Source organism: Crocodylus siamensis, chromosome 1 (assembly GCF_052110815.1).
Source record: "Crocodylus siamensis isolate JL-2025a chromosome 1, ASM5211081v1, whole genome shotgun sequence".
NCBI classification, from domain to species: Eukaryota; Metazoa; Chordata; order Crocodylia; family Crocodylidae; genus Crocodylus; species Crocodylus siamensis.
The window spans coordinates 8,502,042-8,517,526 of NC_143395.1; the positions used below are offsets into that span (position 1 = coordinate 8,502,042).

A 15,485-nucleotide genomic window follows, 5' to 3' on the forward strand; every position below is an offset into this window, starting at 1 on the left:
TGTTTTTCTGCTATGCCCCAAAGAATTTGCTGTGAAATACTTTGCTGTTAGGAGGATTCTCTCAACTAGGATAATGGGGTTGGGTTCTTCAGCTGTATTTGGAGGTGGGCCCATGCAACAATGTTCATGTTTGGAGCTAGATCCAGTTCTGCATTCCCCCAAAGTTTGGGAGGCTGAAGGAAGGTACTTGTCTGCCTGTCAGTTTCATATAACATTTTGATCCTAGCATTCACCATATCAGCTCATTAACAGCAATTCTTGGACCAGAGGTATTACCCGTCTGCCCTACGCTAACCAGCTGACTTTGATCCTATGACCCCAGCTGACTTCCTGCCCTTTGGGCAGGGGCTGGACTCAGTGATCTTCCGAGGTCCCTTCCAGCCCTGATGTCTATGAATCTATGAAACCACCCAGTGTGAATTATGCCGCTGCTTAAGTCATTAAAAAAAAAAATTGTTTGCTTAAGCAGGCTTGGTTCCAGTTCTGAACAGCAGGGATTTTCCTCCTACCTGAATAAGCAGACCTTTTCGTGTAGTCAGTGTCTAACACTGGTGCTGGGCTAGTGATTTAAGTGGGGAGGGACAGGACAGATACAGGTGTCCTACCTGATCTGTGTCATCAGTCATCAAGTCTGTGCAGCCAACAGAGTAAGGCCCCTTCCCTTCAGGGATCCTGTAAAACTTGGCGGTGCCCTTGGTTCCCATTTCTTCGGCGCTTCAACAGCCAAACCTAAAAAACCACAACAAACCTTGGGAGATTCTTTTCTTCTTTTCAGACCGGCAAACTGATGCAATGGAAAAAAGAACAGGAGAACAAAGATTCAGGATGTTAAGGTTTGGGAACAAGCTACACTCGGGGTCCAAAGAACACATCTGGGAATCACGGATATAAAGCCAGAAGGGACCATGCTGTGTGTCAGAGAGTAAGACTTCCTCCACAACAGATCACAGAATTTCAGCAGTGCAGGGTACTGACTGAAGCGCTGAGACTGGGGGAGATAACTGCTTTGTACATGTGCTGAGGGGGAGGATGTTAGCTCTGATTTCCTTGGAAAATTCAGCCTCCTTTGATAATTACATTCTGCCCACTTCAATCAACTCCCTGCAGTTTTATCCAGATTCTTCACTTCCTGTCCCATGGGGCTGTGTAGCACTTGTATGCAGTGTCAGATTAGTAGTTTTAAGATATCTGTACATTAGAGGGTAAAGTGCTTTATACAGAACTAACGGGCCAGATTCAGACAGAGGTTATATTGGCAAAGGAGTATAAACTATAGCAGCAGGCCCCAGTGGTAGGGCACTGGGAAGCTGAGTGGTTAAGATGGTGGAAAACAGCTACAGTCTCTCCCTCTTCTGGGAGCAAGCAGGGGTTCATGCAAGACAAAAAGCAGATGGTTTTGCACAGAGCTGCAGGAGGTTTAGGGTTCAACCAAAAAATAAAGCTGCTTTTTGCACTGATGTGGCCTCCCCTGATTCCGAGCTGACATATGAGCCTCACAAGGAGCAGGAGGTTGCTGTTGCATGTAGGAGTTTCATCTCTGTTCAAAGCCTGAGAGAAGCATTTTGGAGGGTTCCCCTTCCGGCAGCACACCACCACTCCCTCACCCAGCTGCCATGTTTAATGCAGCTCCTTGTGTCACATGGCTGGGGAGACATGTCACTTTAATCCTGTGTATGTACACATGCATGCAGACACATACAACTTAGGATTTTATGAAACTGAGGGCTCTATTAGCCTCCCCTGCACAGACCCATTCCAGCTTAGCCCCCGTCTCCTTCTGCCTCTGCCTTTCAGCCTACGCCTCTGATCCCTTTGCTGCCCCACCTTTCAGCTCCTGGTACTGTTCTCTCCCCAGCTTCCACTAAACCATGTCCTCTGAATCCCTTCCTTCTGCTCCCCCACCTCCCTTGCTAGTAGCACTGAGATCCCATTGAAGAACTATCCTATTTCCTTTCCACCTTTGCTTTGACATGCAGTAACATTTATTTTATATATATATGTGTGTGTGTCTATGTATATATATGTGTGTGTGTATATATATGGATATAGCTATACATATCTAGATATATATATTAGACACATATATGTACGTATGTATACACACATACATATACTTACAGTAAATGAAGTATTAAAAGATGAATTGCTTTATTTTAATTCAGAAGCAGAGTATGCATCACAAACCCCTAATAAATATGTAACCTGTGGTCAGCAGCTGTTTCACAAACCTCAGCACTTCAGCTGCTTAAAAACAGTCTCAAGTTACCGTTAGGACATGAAACCTGTTGGATATATGCAACTGGATGGAGGAAAAGACAACAAAATTGGCCTGTTTTTTTTAAGCTCCGGAGTATTCACAACTTCCTCAACCCTGCAGATAAGGCCAAGTGCTCATACGCACCTGTGACCACATACAAACCCCAGGTTTGTTAGTGGTTTGCCTAACTTAGGCAAGAACTTTATCAGGATTTCAGATCACGTTTCCAGTGACCATGAGGTAGAGAAGAGAGAGAGGGAGCGTGTGTGTGAGAGACACACACATCTCCATAGTTATTTTAAGGGTGGGCCAAGTCAAGTATGCAGTGCTGTCATGACTTGCATTCTAGACCTCAAAATGCTTTCCAGACTCTGATGAACTGAATGTCAGGCTACCGCTGACAAATCCTTGCTGGATTCTTTATGGTTCTGGTCCAAGTCTGATCATTTCTTCCTCCACAGGAGGAAGCAATGTAGGTATAAAATACTAACTTCCACTTCTCCTGGCTGTCAGTGATGACACAAGTAACTACACAGGAGTGTGTGGTCATCTCTATTTTGCTAGTGGGGAAGACAAGGCACAGGAGTGACCTGTCCAAAGCTCCACAGACAGACTCTGGCAGGGATGGGAATGCAGATCAGCATTTCTGTCCTCTGCTCCTGTGCTTGAGCCCAGCCGTCATCATCCCTAGAACAGCGTCGCGCTCTGTGCTGAAGAAAACCCAGGCACGCGAGGCCTGGCTCTGCAGCTGCTCTCAGGCAGGCGTTTGCAGGGATAAGGAGGTCCCGTAAAGGCAGAGCTGGGACATAGAAATGGCATAACATCCTACTTCTTTTTCCCTACTTCCTGCAAATGAAATATAGCTAGCCCACTGAAGAATGAAAATGAAATATAGCTGAGCCCACCGAAGCCCATTCTTACCTACTAATTTTGTTTCTCCAGTTTCCCTGTCAGTCCAGAATGCAAAAGTAAAGGAAAATTCGAAGGGCTCTTCTATTAATGTCCCTCTTGCTTTCCCAGTGTCATGACTTTTGTTAAAGGAAATAACACAAAAGCATGTGAGCAGCCAGTATCCAGCAGCTCTGCTTATCTGTGTTGTCTTTTTAAGGGTGGGGTCAAAATGAGATGACTTGAAAGTATAGTTCAGTTCCCTTAGTCCTTCAGAGCGTGCTTTCTGCAGTCTGTCCCAAGTCAGCCAATTATACTGGCTGGCTCCTGGCAACAGGAATTCCTGATTCCCAAGGAACCGACCTGAAAACACCTTTTTCACGCAGGCGTAACGCCTTTCAGACAGGCCATTACAGTCCTGAGAACTAGCTTCCGTCTCCCGTGAGGTCAGGCAACTTAATGCTGCTTTGGGATAACCTAGGATAACAAGTCAGGCTTCTGCATACTATTTTGCTTATAGTTTCCCAAGTCCGTCCAGAGGCCAGGGCACAGACCTAATTACCTGCAGCCCAGAGCACCAAGTACAGTGACCTGTGGGTGACCGCCAGCAGCGTGTCGCACCAGGGGCACAGCCGTTACACTGGCCCACGCCGCACCGGGAATCCCTGCGCCTGGCGGGAAGCTGGCTGCTTTCGAGGCACCGTGTGCACCAGCAGTGGCATAAAGCCCGGGGCACTGATCCGAGCTTGACATGACTTACTGTCTGGTCCGCCTGCAGCCCCAGCCAAGAAAACGATGATGGCAAAACGACAGAGAGGACATACACTTTGGTCTTAGCCTAAACAAAGGCCCACAAAAGCAAGCAGCCCAGCCTGCAGCGGGGCGGCCGCCACAGCGTGCAGTGTCAGCCCGGGGCCGAGAGACCCTGCCCCACCCCCCCCCGGAGGAGCAGGGGCGGCCCGCAGCACCCCCGCGCGGGGCACAGAGCGGACGCGACGTCACAGAGCCGGGCCGAACAGCGCGGACCGGAACCCGCCCCCGCGCCGTGACGTCACGCAGGGGAGCGGCCAATGAGAAGGCAGCCCCGCGCCCGGAACGGGAAGCGCTGGGCGCAGCCACGTGGCCGGCGGCGGCTGGAGCGCGCGGCCCCCGGCCCCCGGCCCCCGGCCCCGGCGGCAGCAGGATGGTCCGCAAGCTCAAGTTCCACGAGCAGAAGCTGCTGAAGCGGCTGGACCTGGTGAGCTGGGAGGCGGCGGGCGGCGGCACTGCGGAGCTGCGCGTGCTGCGGCGCTACCGGCTCCCGCGCCGCGAGGACTACACGCGCTACAACCAGCTGAGCCGCGCCGTGCGCGCCCTGGCGCGCCGCCTCCGCGACCTGGGCTCCGCGCCGGCCCACGCCGCCTTCCGCGCGCGCTGCACCGCGGCGCTGCTGGGCAAGCTGCAGGCGCTGGGGCTGGTGAGCTCGGCGCGCTCGCTGGAGCAGTGCGACCGGGTCACGGCCTCGTCCTTCTGCCGCCGCCGCCTGCCCTGCGTGCTGCTGCGCCTGCGCATGGCGCCCAACCTGCGCGCCGCCGTCACCTTCGTGGAGCAGGGCCACGTGCGCGTGGGGCCCACCCCCGTCACCGACCCCGCCTTCCTCGTGCCGCGCGCCCTCGAGGACTTCGTCACCTGGGCGCCCGGCTCCCGCCTGCGCCACCACCTGCTCGACTACAACCAGGAGCGCGACGACTTCGACCTGGCCGCCTAGGGCCGGCCGCGCCGCGCCGCTGGGGCGGGACCGGGCTCCGGCGGCAGCGGGCCAGCGCCTCAAACGCCCTCCTCTGCCCTGCTTCGGTCCTCGCCAGCCGGCAAGGGCGGATGTCTGCGCCCTCCCCGCTGAGGCTGCCGTGCCCTTCTGCTGTCGTCAGCCCGCGCGGACGGGCCCGTTCCCAGCAGTCCTCCGAGCCGGGTGCGTTAGCTGTCGCGCTGAGCAGTACCCAGACCCCCTCCCCCCGCCCCTTCTCCTTCTCAATAAAAGAAAGACATTGTGTTTCATGGAAAAGCGGTTTGGTTTCTTTAAAGGCGCAGCCGCACCTGCCGGCTCCAACCCTGCTGCTGTTTTCCAGCTGAAGGAACTGAGTGGGGCGGCTTGCTGCCCTCGCCTACGTCAGCCAAGGGCCCGGGCATCCCCCTGCTCCCCCGAGTTCCTCCTGGGGCCCCTGCCTCAGCAGGCCCCACCGCACCGTGTCGGCAAGCTGGGGGGTACACAGCAGGTCTGCTTCCAGGCTGCCTGTCGCCACCAGCTCTGCATGTTTGTGGTCTACTCTCTACCACCTCATCCCTGTGCCTGTCCAAACACCAAGTAGCAGGACATGTTCAGTGAGGGCAAAGGCCCCTTGTGGACAAACATTTTGCCGTGTTCCCGTGGGCCTCAGCTGGCGACTCCTCCATCGAGCCGTCGCCACAGGTGTATACCTGGCACACGTTGCAGATGTCCCCAACATCTGCCTCTTCTGCAAGCAGAGGGAGACCCTGACCTATGCCTGCATGAGATGAGCCCAGCTGCAGCCCCTTTACCGCCTACTTCAGAGCCTCCTGCTGCGGTTCTGGCCACGCTGTTCCCTACACCTCTTTATTTACGTGCTTCCCAACTGTGGCCCCACCAAGTCCTGATCGACCTCCTCCTGGTCCTGGCTAAGCTCATGATTTATCTGACCACGAAGGAGGCTGTAGCGGGGAGGACCCGTGGGGACTGGGGGGCTGCTTGCTTGTCCCTTCTCTGATCACGTCTCCAAGCCGTTTCACTGAGCAGTGGGAGGCTTATAGTTTTTCTTTTTTGGTGGACATTGACTCATGATCCCTTAAAGTAGCAAATAGCCCTGCGTGGCTGGAGCAGGAGGCTGGCCAGGGATGACTAAGTTAGATTTTCTTTAAAACATGTAAGTCTCTGGATTTTGAGGCACTGTATTTGTTTTGGGGTTTTTTTTAGATGAATTCTGTTTGTGCAGCATTAGTCCAAATGTATCTGTTAGTGTTAGGCGCAGTGTTTTCTGTTACTCTGCTGGGAGGATGGGAACTGTTTACAGTAGTGCAAGCGGTTTTCTGAGCACTTTGTGTGATGTGGGACCAGTGTCTGCGGAGCTGGACGTTAACTTTTCCTGTGTGACGTTTGAGGATGAATGCTGTGCGCTCTAGGGAAGCTTTGCCGTAAGGCACTTACATGACCACTGGCAACACCCAGGGCTTGGGAACTGTTCAGTTTCCAGAGGGGTAACTGATACTTCAAAGCACTAAGGCCCAGATCCTGCCTAAATGCCAGCAGGGATCCAGCCCTTCAGCTGCTTTGCCCAAGGTTGCATAAAAAACATCCTTAACCGCTGCTGCTTCCTGCCTTCTTGTGTTCATTACAACATGCAACATGTTTCACATACACATTGCAGGACTACAGAGAGTTGGCACCCCTGCGGGGGAGCTGCAACTTCAGTTCTTTAATTCAGGGTTGACTGGCAGCGGGTAACGTACCAACAGCTGAGGACTGAGAGGGACAAATCCTTGTCAGTCCTCTGCCGGTCTTTAAAACTCGCTTTCTTTTCCAGCTGGGCTCAAAGGTGAAAAGTAGGGGGACTCTCAAGGAGTTAAAGCTGTTTTTAAATACTCTGCTCCCTCTGATACTGTTTGTGACTAACATCTTCAGATTTCCTGGAAAAGGCTGTTGGAATCTCATGCAGGAGGAAACGCATGCTGAGGCAAAGCTGTTTATAGCATTACATTCCTGACACACAACCGAGCGGAAATATTCTCTCTAATCCTTCAGTGAGCAAAAAGGGACGGTATTGTAAGGTCTTGAAGTTAGTAAAACTTCTTTGTAAGGGTTGCCAACTTGTAAAATTTTCAGCAGCCTGGAGATTGCTTTATCTTTGTTCAAACCGGAAGAAGAATGCAAGTTATAATCCTGAGAGAGTAAGAACTTCCTATTTAACTATGTGGATTGATATTTGTTCATTCCTAAAGGCAATAGAAATACTAACAGAAAGCAAAGCTATTCTAGCTAGGACAGTGAAGTGTGACATTTATTTTTGAATGCAGTAACTTAAATTTGCCTTTTGAAATAGGACCATCCTGCTACAATCTCGTCTTGATCTTCCTTGAAGCTGTTTTTAACGTTAGTATAATATTGTAGGCTTTTTTTAAGACACAAAATTAGGAGGCTTTTTTTTAAAGCTTTTTTTAAGGTTATATATTGTCTAGATAAAAAACATGCTGTCTAAAAACCTAATACTGTCTCTTAGTGTTATCCTTTTAGTATTTTATTTTGTTTTTGTAATTTTTTTTCTTTTATTGTAAGCCCCCCTGAGCCTTTTGGAAGGGCATTGTATAAATCTCACAAATACGCTGTTGTTTGCGTATTCTTCAGTCACAGCCAAGACCACCCCAGCAGCACTCTGCTAACACGTCAAACCCAGGAAATGAAATCCAGCAGCATATTAAGTGACTATCCAGAATGTCAATGAAGCAAGCGTTTTTAAAACCCTCTGTCTGTTGTGATAAGCCAAGAGGTTAAAAGAAGGAATTTTTATTTAAAAAACCCTTGAAATATAAAAATGTTTTTGTATTTCCTGAAGGGGTGGAAACTGTGGAGCTGTTTATAATAATTCATAGATTCATAGATTCATAGATGCTAGGGTCGGAAGGGACCTCAATAGATCATCGAGTCCGACCCCCTGCATAAGCAGGAAAGAGTGCTGGGCCTACATTACCCCAGCTAGATACACATCCAACCTTCTCTTGAATACCCCCAGGGTAGGGGAGAGCACCACCTCCCTTGGGAGCCCGTTCCAGACCTTGGCCACTCGAACTGTGAAGAAGTTCCTCCTAATATCTAATCTAAATCTGCTCTCCTCCAGCTTGTGGCCATCATTTCTTGTAACCCCCGGGGGCGCCTTGGTGAATAAATACTCACCAATTCCCTTCTGTGCCCCCCTGACGAACTTATAGGCAGCCACCAGGTCGCCTCTCAACCTTCTCTTGCGGAGGCTGAAAAGGTCCAGTTTCTCTAGTCTCTCCTCGTAGGGCTTGGCCTGCAGGCCCTTAACCATACGAGTGGCCCTTCTCTGGACCCTCTCCAGGTTATCCGCATCCTTCTTGAAGTGCGGCGCCCAGAATTGCACGCAGTACTCCAGCTGCGGTCTGACCAGCGCCCGATAGAGGGGAAGTAGAGGGGAAGTATCACCTCCTTAGACCTATTTGTCATGCATCTGCTGATGCACGATAAAGTGCCATTGGCTTTTCTGATGGTTTCGTCACACTGCCGACTCATGTTCATCTTGGAGTCTACTAGGACTCCAAGATCCCTTTCCACTTCCGTGCCACCCAGCAGGTCATTTCCTAGGCTGTAGGTGTGCTGGACATTTTTCCTCCCTAGATGCAGCACTTTGCATTTCTCCTTGTTGAACTGCATTCTGTTGTTTTCTGCCCACTTGTCTAACCTGTCCAGGTCTGCTTGCAGCTGCTCCCTGCCCTCCGGCGTGTCCACTTCGCCCCATAGCTTAGTGTCATCTGCAAACTTGGACAGAGTACATTTCACCCCCTCGTCCAAGTTGCTGATGAAGACATTAAAGAGTATCGGTCCAAGCACCGAGCCCTGCGGGACCCCACTGCCCACACTCTTCCAGGTCGAAACCGACCCATCCACCACGACTCTCTGGGTGCGACCCTCCAGCCAATTCTCCACCCACCGGACTGTGCAGTCATCCAAGTCACAGCCCCTTAACTTGTTCACCAGTATGGGGTGGGATACCGTGTCAAAGGCCTTCCTGAAGTCCAAGTATACGACATCCACCCCTCCTCCTGCATCGAGGCGTTTTGTGACCTGGTCATAAAAAGAGACTAGATTGGTCAGGCACGATCTACCTGCCACGAACCGGTGCTGGTTTCCCCTCAGCATAATTTGTCCTGCCGGGCTCTCACAAATGTGAGCCTTGATGATTTTCTCAAAGATTTTGCCAAGGATGGAGGTGAGACTGACCGGCCTATAGTTACCCGGGTCCTCCTTCCTCCCCTTCTTGAAAATGGGAACCACATTGGCCCTTTTCCAGTCCTCCGGGACTTGACCCGTGCACCATGAGCGTTCAAATATTCCCGCCAGTGGCTCTGCAATGATGTCGGCCAGTGCCTTCAGTACCCTCGGATGGAGCTCATCCGGGCCTGCCGACTTAAAGGCATCCAGTTCCTCCAAGTGACCCTGCACCACCTCAGGGTCCACGCATGGAAGTCTGGTGCCTTGCTGCTGCCTCCCTACACTCCCAGTGAGAGACTTGTCGTGCCTCTCGCTTAGGAGCACTGAGGCGAAGAACTCGTTGAGGAGTTCAGCCTTGTCCCCTCTGTCCGTCACCAGTTGTTTCTGCCCATTTAGCAGGGGTCCTATTCCTCCCTGGGCCTTCCTTTTACTCCCTATATATCTAAAAAACAATTTCTTATTGTCTTTTACTTGGGTTGCCATCCTCAGCTCCATGGTAGCTTTGGCCTGTCTAACTGCCTCCCTACAAGCACGAGCAGAAGAGGTATATTCCTCTTTGGTGATCTCTCCCTGTTTCCACTTTTTATGTGCTCCCCTTTTGGCCCTTAGTCTGCCCAGGATTTCTCTGGTCAGCCAGGGAAGCCTCCTGGCCCCTTTCCCTCTTTTACCTCGCACGGGGATCGTCTCGCTTTGTGCGAGAAGGATAGCTTCCTTAAGGCACAGCCACCCTTCTTGGGCTCCCATCATTTCAAAACTACTACTCTGCAGTGCATCCTTCGCTAATCGCCTGAGTTTGCTGAAATCAGCTTTCCTAAAGTCCAGCACGTTCACCCTACTGGTTACCTTACCCACTCGACGCCTTATGTTGAATTGTACTTTTAGGTGATCACTGTCCCCCAGATGGCTGCCGATCTGTAGGTCCCCTACTATGTCATCCCCCGTTGCCAATACCAGATCCAGTAAGGCATTCCCCCTAGTGGGACCATGTACCTCCTGCGTCAGGTGGAGGTCCTGTACACAGGTTAGAAACCTGCGTGAGCGGTGGGACTTTGCTGTCTGTGTCTCCCAGCAGATGTCCGGGTAGTTTAGGTCCCCCATGACCACCGCCTCTTTAGCTTTTATGGTCTCTGAGAGTTGCCTCAGGAGCCCCAAATCTATTTCTTCCCCTTGATGTGGGGGTCTGTAGCAGACCCCTACCACCAAATCCTTTTCTCCTTGCCCCCCATGTAGCCTAACCCACAGTCCTTCTACTTCCTCATCCTTTGATTCTGTCTTGATGAGGGTTGATGTATATTGCTCCTTAACATAGAGCGCAACCCCTCCCCCCCTTTTCCCCACTCTGTCCTTTCTGTACAATCTATAGCCCTCAATATGTACCGCCCAGTCGTGGGATGGATCCCACCAGGTTTCCGTCAGCCCCACTAAGTCGTAGTCGTTTAGTGCAACCAGAAGCGCTAGTTCATCCTGCTTGTTCCCCATGCTCCTAGCATTAGTATATAGGCACTTGAGCCCTGTGACTGGTGCTTTTGCTACCCCCTCGCTCCAAGTCCTAAAGGGCTTTTTGTCTCTAACCTTCTTGTCTCTCTCTATCTTCTTTCTTAAGAGCTTGGAAAACCTCTCCAAGAGGCGATTAGACTTCTGAGCTCTGGAAGCAGGGAATGCAAACTGAAAAATGATTCTTTCCTTAAATACAAAGGCTTTAATAAGAGTTTTCATATTATTTGGGTGAAAGACTTAAGATGTTTGTATTTATTGTATACTAGAAATTGAAGGAGGCAAGTGACTTGATGTGGCTCAAATCCAGTACTTGCTGTGCTTTCCAAGTGGGAGATTTAAAAAAAAGGAAAAAAAAGCAAACGTATGTTTGGAGGTTAGCTGATAGTTACCGGTTCAAAATACTGCTCCAGTGCCGTTAAATTGTTTTAACTAAATAGTTGCTAAAATGCAACCATTCTGCCTTTCCAGTTCATCTACCCTCTCAAAGAAATAGTTCAAAAGGATCTCGCAGGACCTCAACTATAAAAGGCCAGGCAGCATGGGAAGGGTGGGCGGAGGAGGGGGCAGCTGTTAAGAATGGCTTGATATTCACTCAGGACAAGGCACTGTTTCTCTCCATCGTGGCTGGAAACTTGAGTGGAAAGAAAGACCCAGTTATGCCATCAGCTAGATCCAAGCAGCAGGTAATGGCCTCAGCAGTTGCGGGTATTGATCTGGTGCAGAGTTTAACTCTGCAGGACGGTGCAAGGTGTGAGTATTTACTAGAGTCTAGGAGTAGCTTTCCAGTCTGCCGTGGTCCCCCAGAGAGAATCTTCATTCTGTTTTAAACACAATTCTGCCTCTTTCTTTACCTTAGTAGCACACAGTTGTCATAATACCACTTTGCAGTGCTCATATAATTGCCTTCAGCCTCCTTGCAAGCGTCTTGCATATTAATGCTATCTTATGAATGGGGAAACTGAGGCAGAGAACCACAGGGGCCTCAGTGCTGTAGCTGGTAACGTTAATCTGCACTGTACTTGATGCTAATTAAAACCTGTTACTTGAGGATGCTATTCTGGATTCTTGGTCCCTCACCCACTACTGGTGCAGAAATCAAGGCCCAATATATAATTTCAATGTATGAGGCCAGTTGCTTGGGCTTCTAGTTTTTGAGGACTACCCACCTGCTGCTTCTGTGAATGTGTTACATATAGATGTGCCCTTGTCTTCAATGTGTAGCATGTGGCCGGATAGGTGTGCGTGCTACCAAAGCAGTACCCAGTTTAAGTGTGCTGAATAGGATGCCTCTTCTCTGGAAAGGAAGTTATATACAGTACCGGTGTATATGTATAATACCATGTACCAACTGTTCTGTTGGTGTCTGCTCAGAGGAAATGGTTGCAAGCAGATAAGCTTGATGTACTATTGCCGTGTGGGTTGAGGGGGAGGGTTGGTGTCTGAACTGGTCATGATGGTACTTCACTAAAAGAACAATAACTGTAGCATGGGGGATAAAGAAATGCATGCTGGAAGGAAATAAGCGGTCAGAAGAGGTTTCTGTATTATATGTATAGTATAATAAGACTTCTGCAAGGGGCTTTTGGCAGCATTTGTGGTGACATTTTGTTGTGGGCACCTTGTAGTGTGATGCAGGCATGCCCTCCCTTCTGGTTTGTGTTGCTCAGAGTAAGGCCTGGTGAGTATACAAGCATAAGTACGAAGTGCAGTTTATCTGCAGCTAAATGCCATGCCCTGCCTAGAAGGTAAAAGTGCAAGGGAGAATGCAGAGAGGAGAGAACTGTGATAAAGGGTGGAGGAGTTTCAACTGGTGTCCAGCATGCAACGTGCTACTGTAGCCTGGTTATCCAGGGGATTTTGCTGGAGGCAGGCCCCCTGTTCAGACCTGCAGAGGGCTTGGGAGGGATCTACCCCAGGACAGAGCAGAGGGTGGTGAAGAAGGGCTCCCCAGTACTTACTCAACATGCTTCCAGAGAAGTTTTGCAGTCCTCTCCCATGCAAAACCATTGGCTCCCTGGACCTTACATGGGTGGCAGTATCCAGCCCTTGGACTAGGAGCTCCCTTGCTTGATCTGGGGGTGGGTCAGCTACTCAGCTAGATTGACCAAATAACTTATACACAGTGATGGGAAGCGGGAAATTACTGTATACACAGTGTTGACCATGTGGGAAGTTACAAATGTATGGAAATTACTGTGAGGTAGACTTACTAGATCTCAGTTTGCAACTAAGGCTGCATCTGTGACTGGCCTGTGCATGTGGTCAACCATTAACTTTCTCCAAACGCTGCCATACAAGTGAATGAGTTTTCCAGCTGCCATGGCCTTTAAAAGGTGTGACACCTAAAATGTAGGGTTCAAAACAGCAGTGAGGAAGGTGTCTGGAGAGGAGAGGTTAGTTTTCAAGCAGTGTAAGGGAGTGTGTGCTGGTCTAGGGTGTGAAAGTTGTCTTGGCTAAGATGAGCACTGGCTCACCTGCCAGCAACCGGAAACGTTGTATTGGGATGGGCCATTGAAACCTTAACCACAGGCTTTCATTTTCTTCTGGCTGTGGCTTTCTCTGTAAACCCATTTCAGCATGTTTTCTTAGAGAGGAAGAGGTTAGTCAGTAGGGTTAAACAGATGCTCCTGAACGAGCCGGGGAAGTGAGACTGAGGGATGTGAAGAGAGAAAATGTCCTTAAAGCACAGACTTTTGTACTGCTGTGCCTAATGCATCTGAACGCGCAGTTTCCGTTAGCTCCTCTGATGAGCAATAACGCTGCGTGCTTTTACAGCCATTTCTAATTGTCATTCTCAAAGCCCTTGACATAGATTATGAGTGAACCAGACTTGCCTGAATACCTCTGTGATTCTTTTTACGTTAAGTTTGATCTTGCAGTAACAGCAGAGAAATATTTCTCTCTTACAGATGGGGAATGAAGCCTGAATTCACACAGGGGAGTTGGGGTCTCTGCCCCGTCAAGCATCTAGCTTCACCTTCCAGGCGCATTCACAGGATCTCTGCTCAGCTACCACTCGACCTTGCCGGTGCTCATGTTTCTGCTCCTAAAGCTTCCTTGCATTTCTGTCATAAGGGACTGTCTGGGTCCTGATAGACCCTCACTGCTCAGTACTGATCTGATGCCTAAGCCTTGTCAGGATATAGGATTTAGGAATTCCCCATCTATCTTCCTGGTAGGGTCCAGTCCAGGAGACATGTTCAGAGCTCACCTAACCCCACACACAACGGAGCCACACAAAAGTGGCACTATTGCCCTTTTGCCCGATAGTTCAATAAGTCACTTATCCCTGTCATATGCCTCAAAGGCTGTCCTTCCACTCTGGGCAAGTGCTACTGGCTTTTAATCGTTTCTTTTAAAATTGCAGCCCATTATAAAAGATAAAAGGCCTCCTTGTATTATTACTGCTTGTTCTGCAACAGCAAAATGCCCCATTTACAGCTGGAAAGAGACCTAGCTAACAAGCTAGCTCCCTCAGCTATTTCTAAAGCATTGGTTTTCTTGGGACATAGTGACCCTGTCCCTCCTTGGGCTGGTATGCAACACTAGCATATCTATGCACTCTTCTGCTTGCTTAGTGATAAACTTTCTATCACAAAGGAAGACAATACATTAAAACAATGCTTCCCAACTTATTCTTACAACTTCTTTCTGCTTTGGGAGGCATTGGGTCTGTATTTGGGCAATGACAGGAAAATGTGGCAGTTGTTAATAGCAGGGAATGAATCCGTGTGCATATTAATACATCTTCTGGTTACCATCACATGCTAGTTTTCCAGCTTGCTGTGAAGTATTTAAACACAGAAGGGGGCCACATTCTCAGTTTAGCCAGCACTGTATGGCCGTAAATCCAGAGGACCCCTTAGAGCCTCCAGAAAGCCAATGCTGCAGGAGGTGAGGTGCAGCCTGCTTTGCACTGAGCATGTAGGCAGCATGTAAAGTCTCCTGTCAGCGTGTCTCCCTCTTTACATACCCTCCCGCAGCCAGCTTCCCTTTGCCCTGGTTTACTCATCCACCCGTATCTCACTCTGGTTACGCAGCAAACACCGGGCACCTCACCTACTTCCCCCTCAGCCTGGCAGAGACTTTTTCCCCTTTGCCAGGTGTGCGGGGTTGGTGTGGGGAGGCAGTGGCCCACCGAACCTTGCAGTCAGATGCCTTTCAGGGGATCCCAGGCCTGCTTGAACACCCTCCCCCCCAGCCCCGCAGGCACAGGTGCTCGCCTGCACCAGCGTTGCCAGGTCTGAAATAGGAAATTATCATATTGGAAGCTCAAAATGATCGCATTTGCTGAAAAACTACCGTACCCTGAAAAATATACAAATAAGTCATCTTCTTCTTTACTTTATATTGCTCACTGTAACTACAGTGAGTGAGAACTAATCATCAGAGATGAAACTTTTTTGTTTCAAGGCAAGCAGCCATCTAAAGAAATGCTCACGGTGAGGGTACCAGTATGGAGATGGGTGTGCAGGCATGCGGACACATGGTGCGAGCTGTGTAATGGGTTTTTAGTGCGCTTTGATCTGTGAAGTGAACCACAGGGGCCACTTGGCAGAGTGTTGCAGTTGGAGGTGTATATGTGTGTGTATATATGTATGTATATGTGTATCTATAGAGAGAGAAATAAATATTTTTGCAAACAAACCAAAACAAAAACAGGAAACCCAAAGGTCAGTTAAAACTTACTGAGAGTGACTTGGGATTTGCGTATGGTGCATTAATTAGGCGCCTCAACAATTATTGTACATTTTGAATAGTTTTACTATTATTGATGGTACATCATACAGGAGTTGAAATTATGATACAAATATGATTATTATTATACATCTGGCAACACTGACCTGC

General features: G+C 49.6%; 2 protein-coding genes across 7 annotated transcripts in view; one reads left to right on the forward strand and one right to left on the reverse strand.

The window, feature by feature from the left end:
- PLA2G7 (phospholipase A2 group VII) overlaps window positions 1–15,485 on the reverse strand; it is a 29,952-nt gene that overhangs the window by 14,005 nt on the left and 462 nt on the right. Inside the window, exons 1-2 of one of the 6 annotated variants that reach the window (XM_090031191.1) lie at window positions 3,906–4,143; window positions 606–729 (exon numbers count right to left, since the gene is read on the reverse strand). In XM_090031191.1, coding sequence (XP_089887317.1) covers window positions 606–704 — 99 coding nt within the window. In that variant the 5' untranslated portion in view covers window positions 705–729; window positions 3,906–4,143. Of the gene's footprint in view, window positions 1–605; window positions 785–3,178; window positions 3,286–3,905; window positions 4,144–15,485 lie in introns of those variants that run through there. The other 5 variants (XM_090031171.1, XM_090031200.1, XM_090031182.1 and 2 more) reach the window with 5 other exon arrangements.
- Window positions 4,235–5,126, forward strand: IMP3 (IMP U3 small nucleolar ribonucleoprotein 3). The gene has a single exon (XM_090031214.1). The coding sequence runs from the start codon at window positions 4,329–4,331 to the stop codon at window positions 4,890–4,892; it is 564 nt and encodes a 187-aa protein (XP_089887340.1). The 5' UTR covers window positions 4,235–4,328; the 3' UTR covers window positions 4,893–5,126.

What these genes read in the sequence shown, in the direction of transcription:
- IMP3 (XM_090031214.1), top strand. Translation starts at nt 4,329, where the DNA reads ATGGTCCGCAAGCTCAAGTTCCACGAGCAGAAGCTGCTGAAGCGGCTG.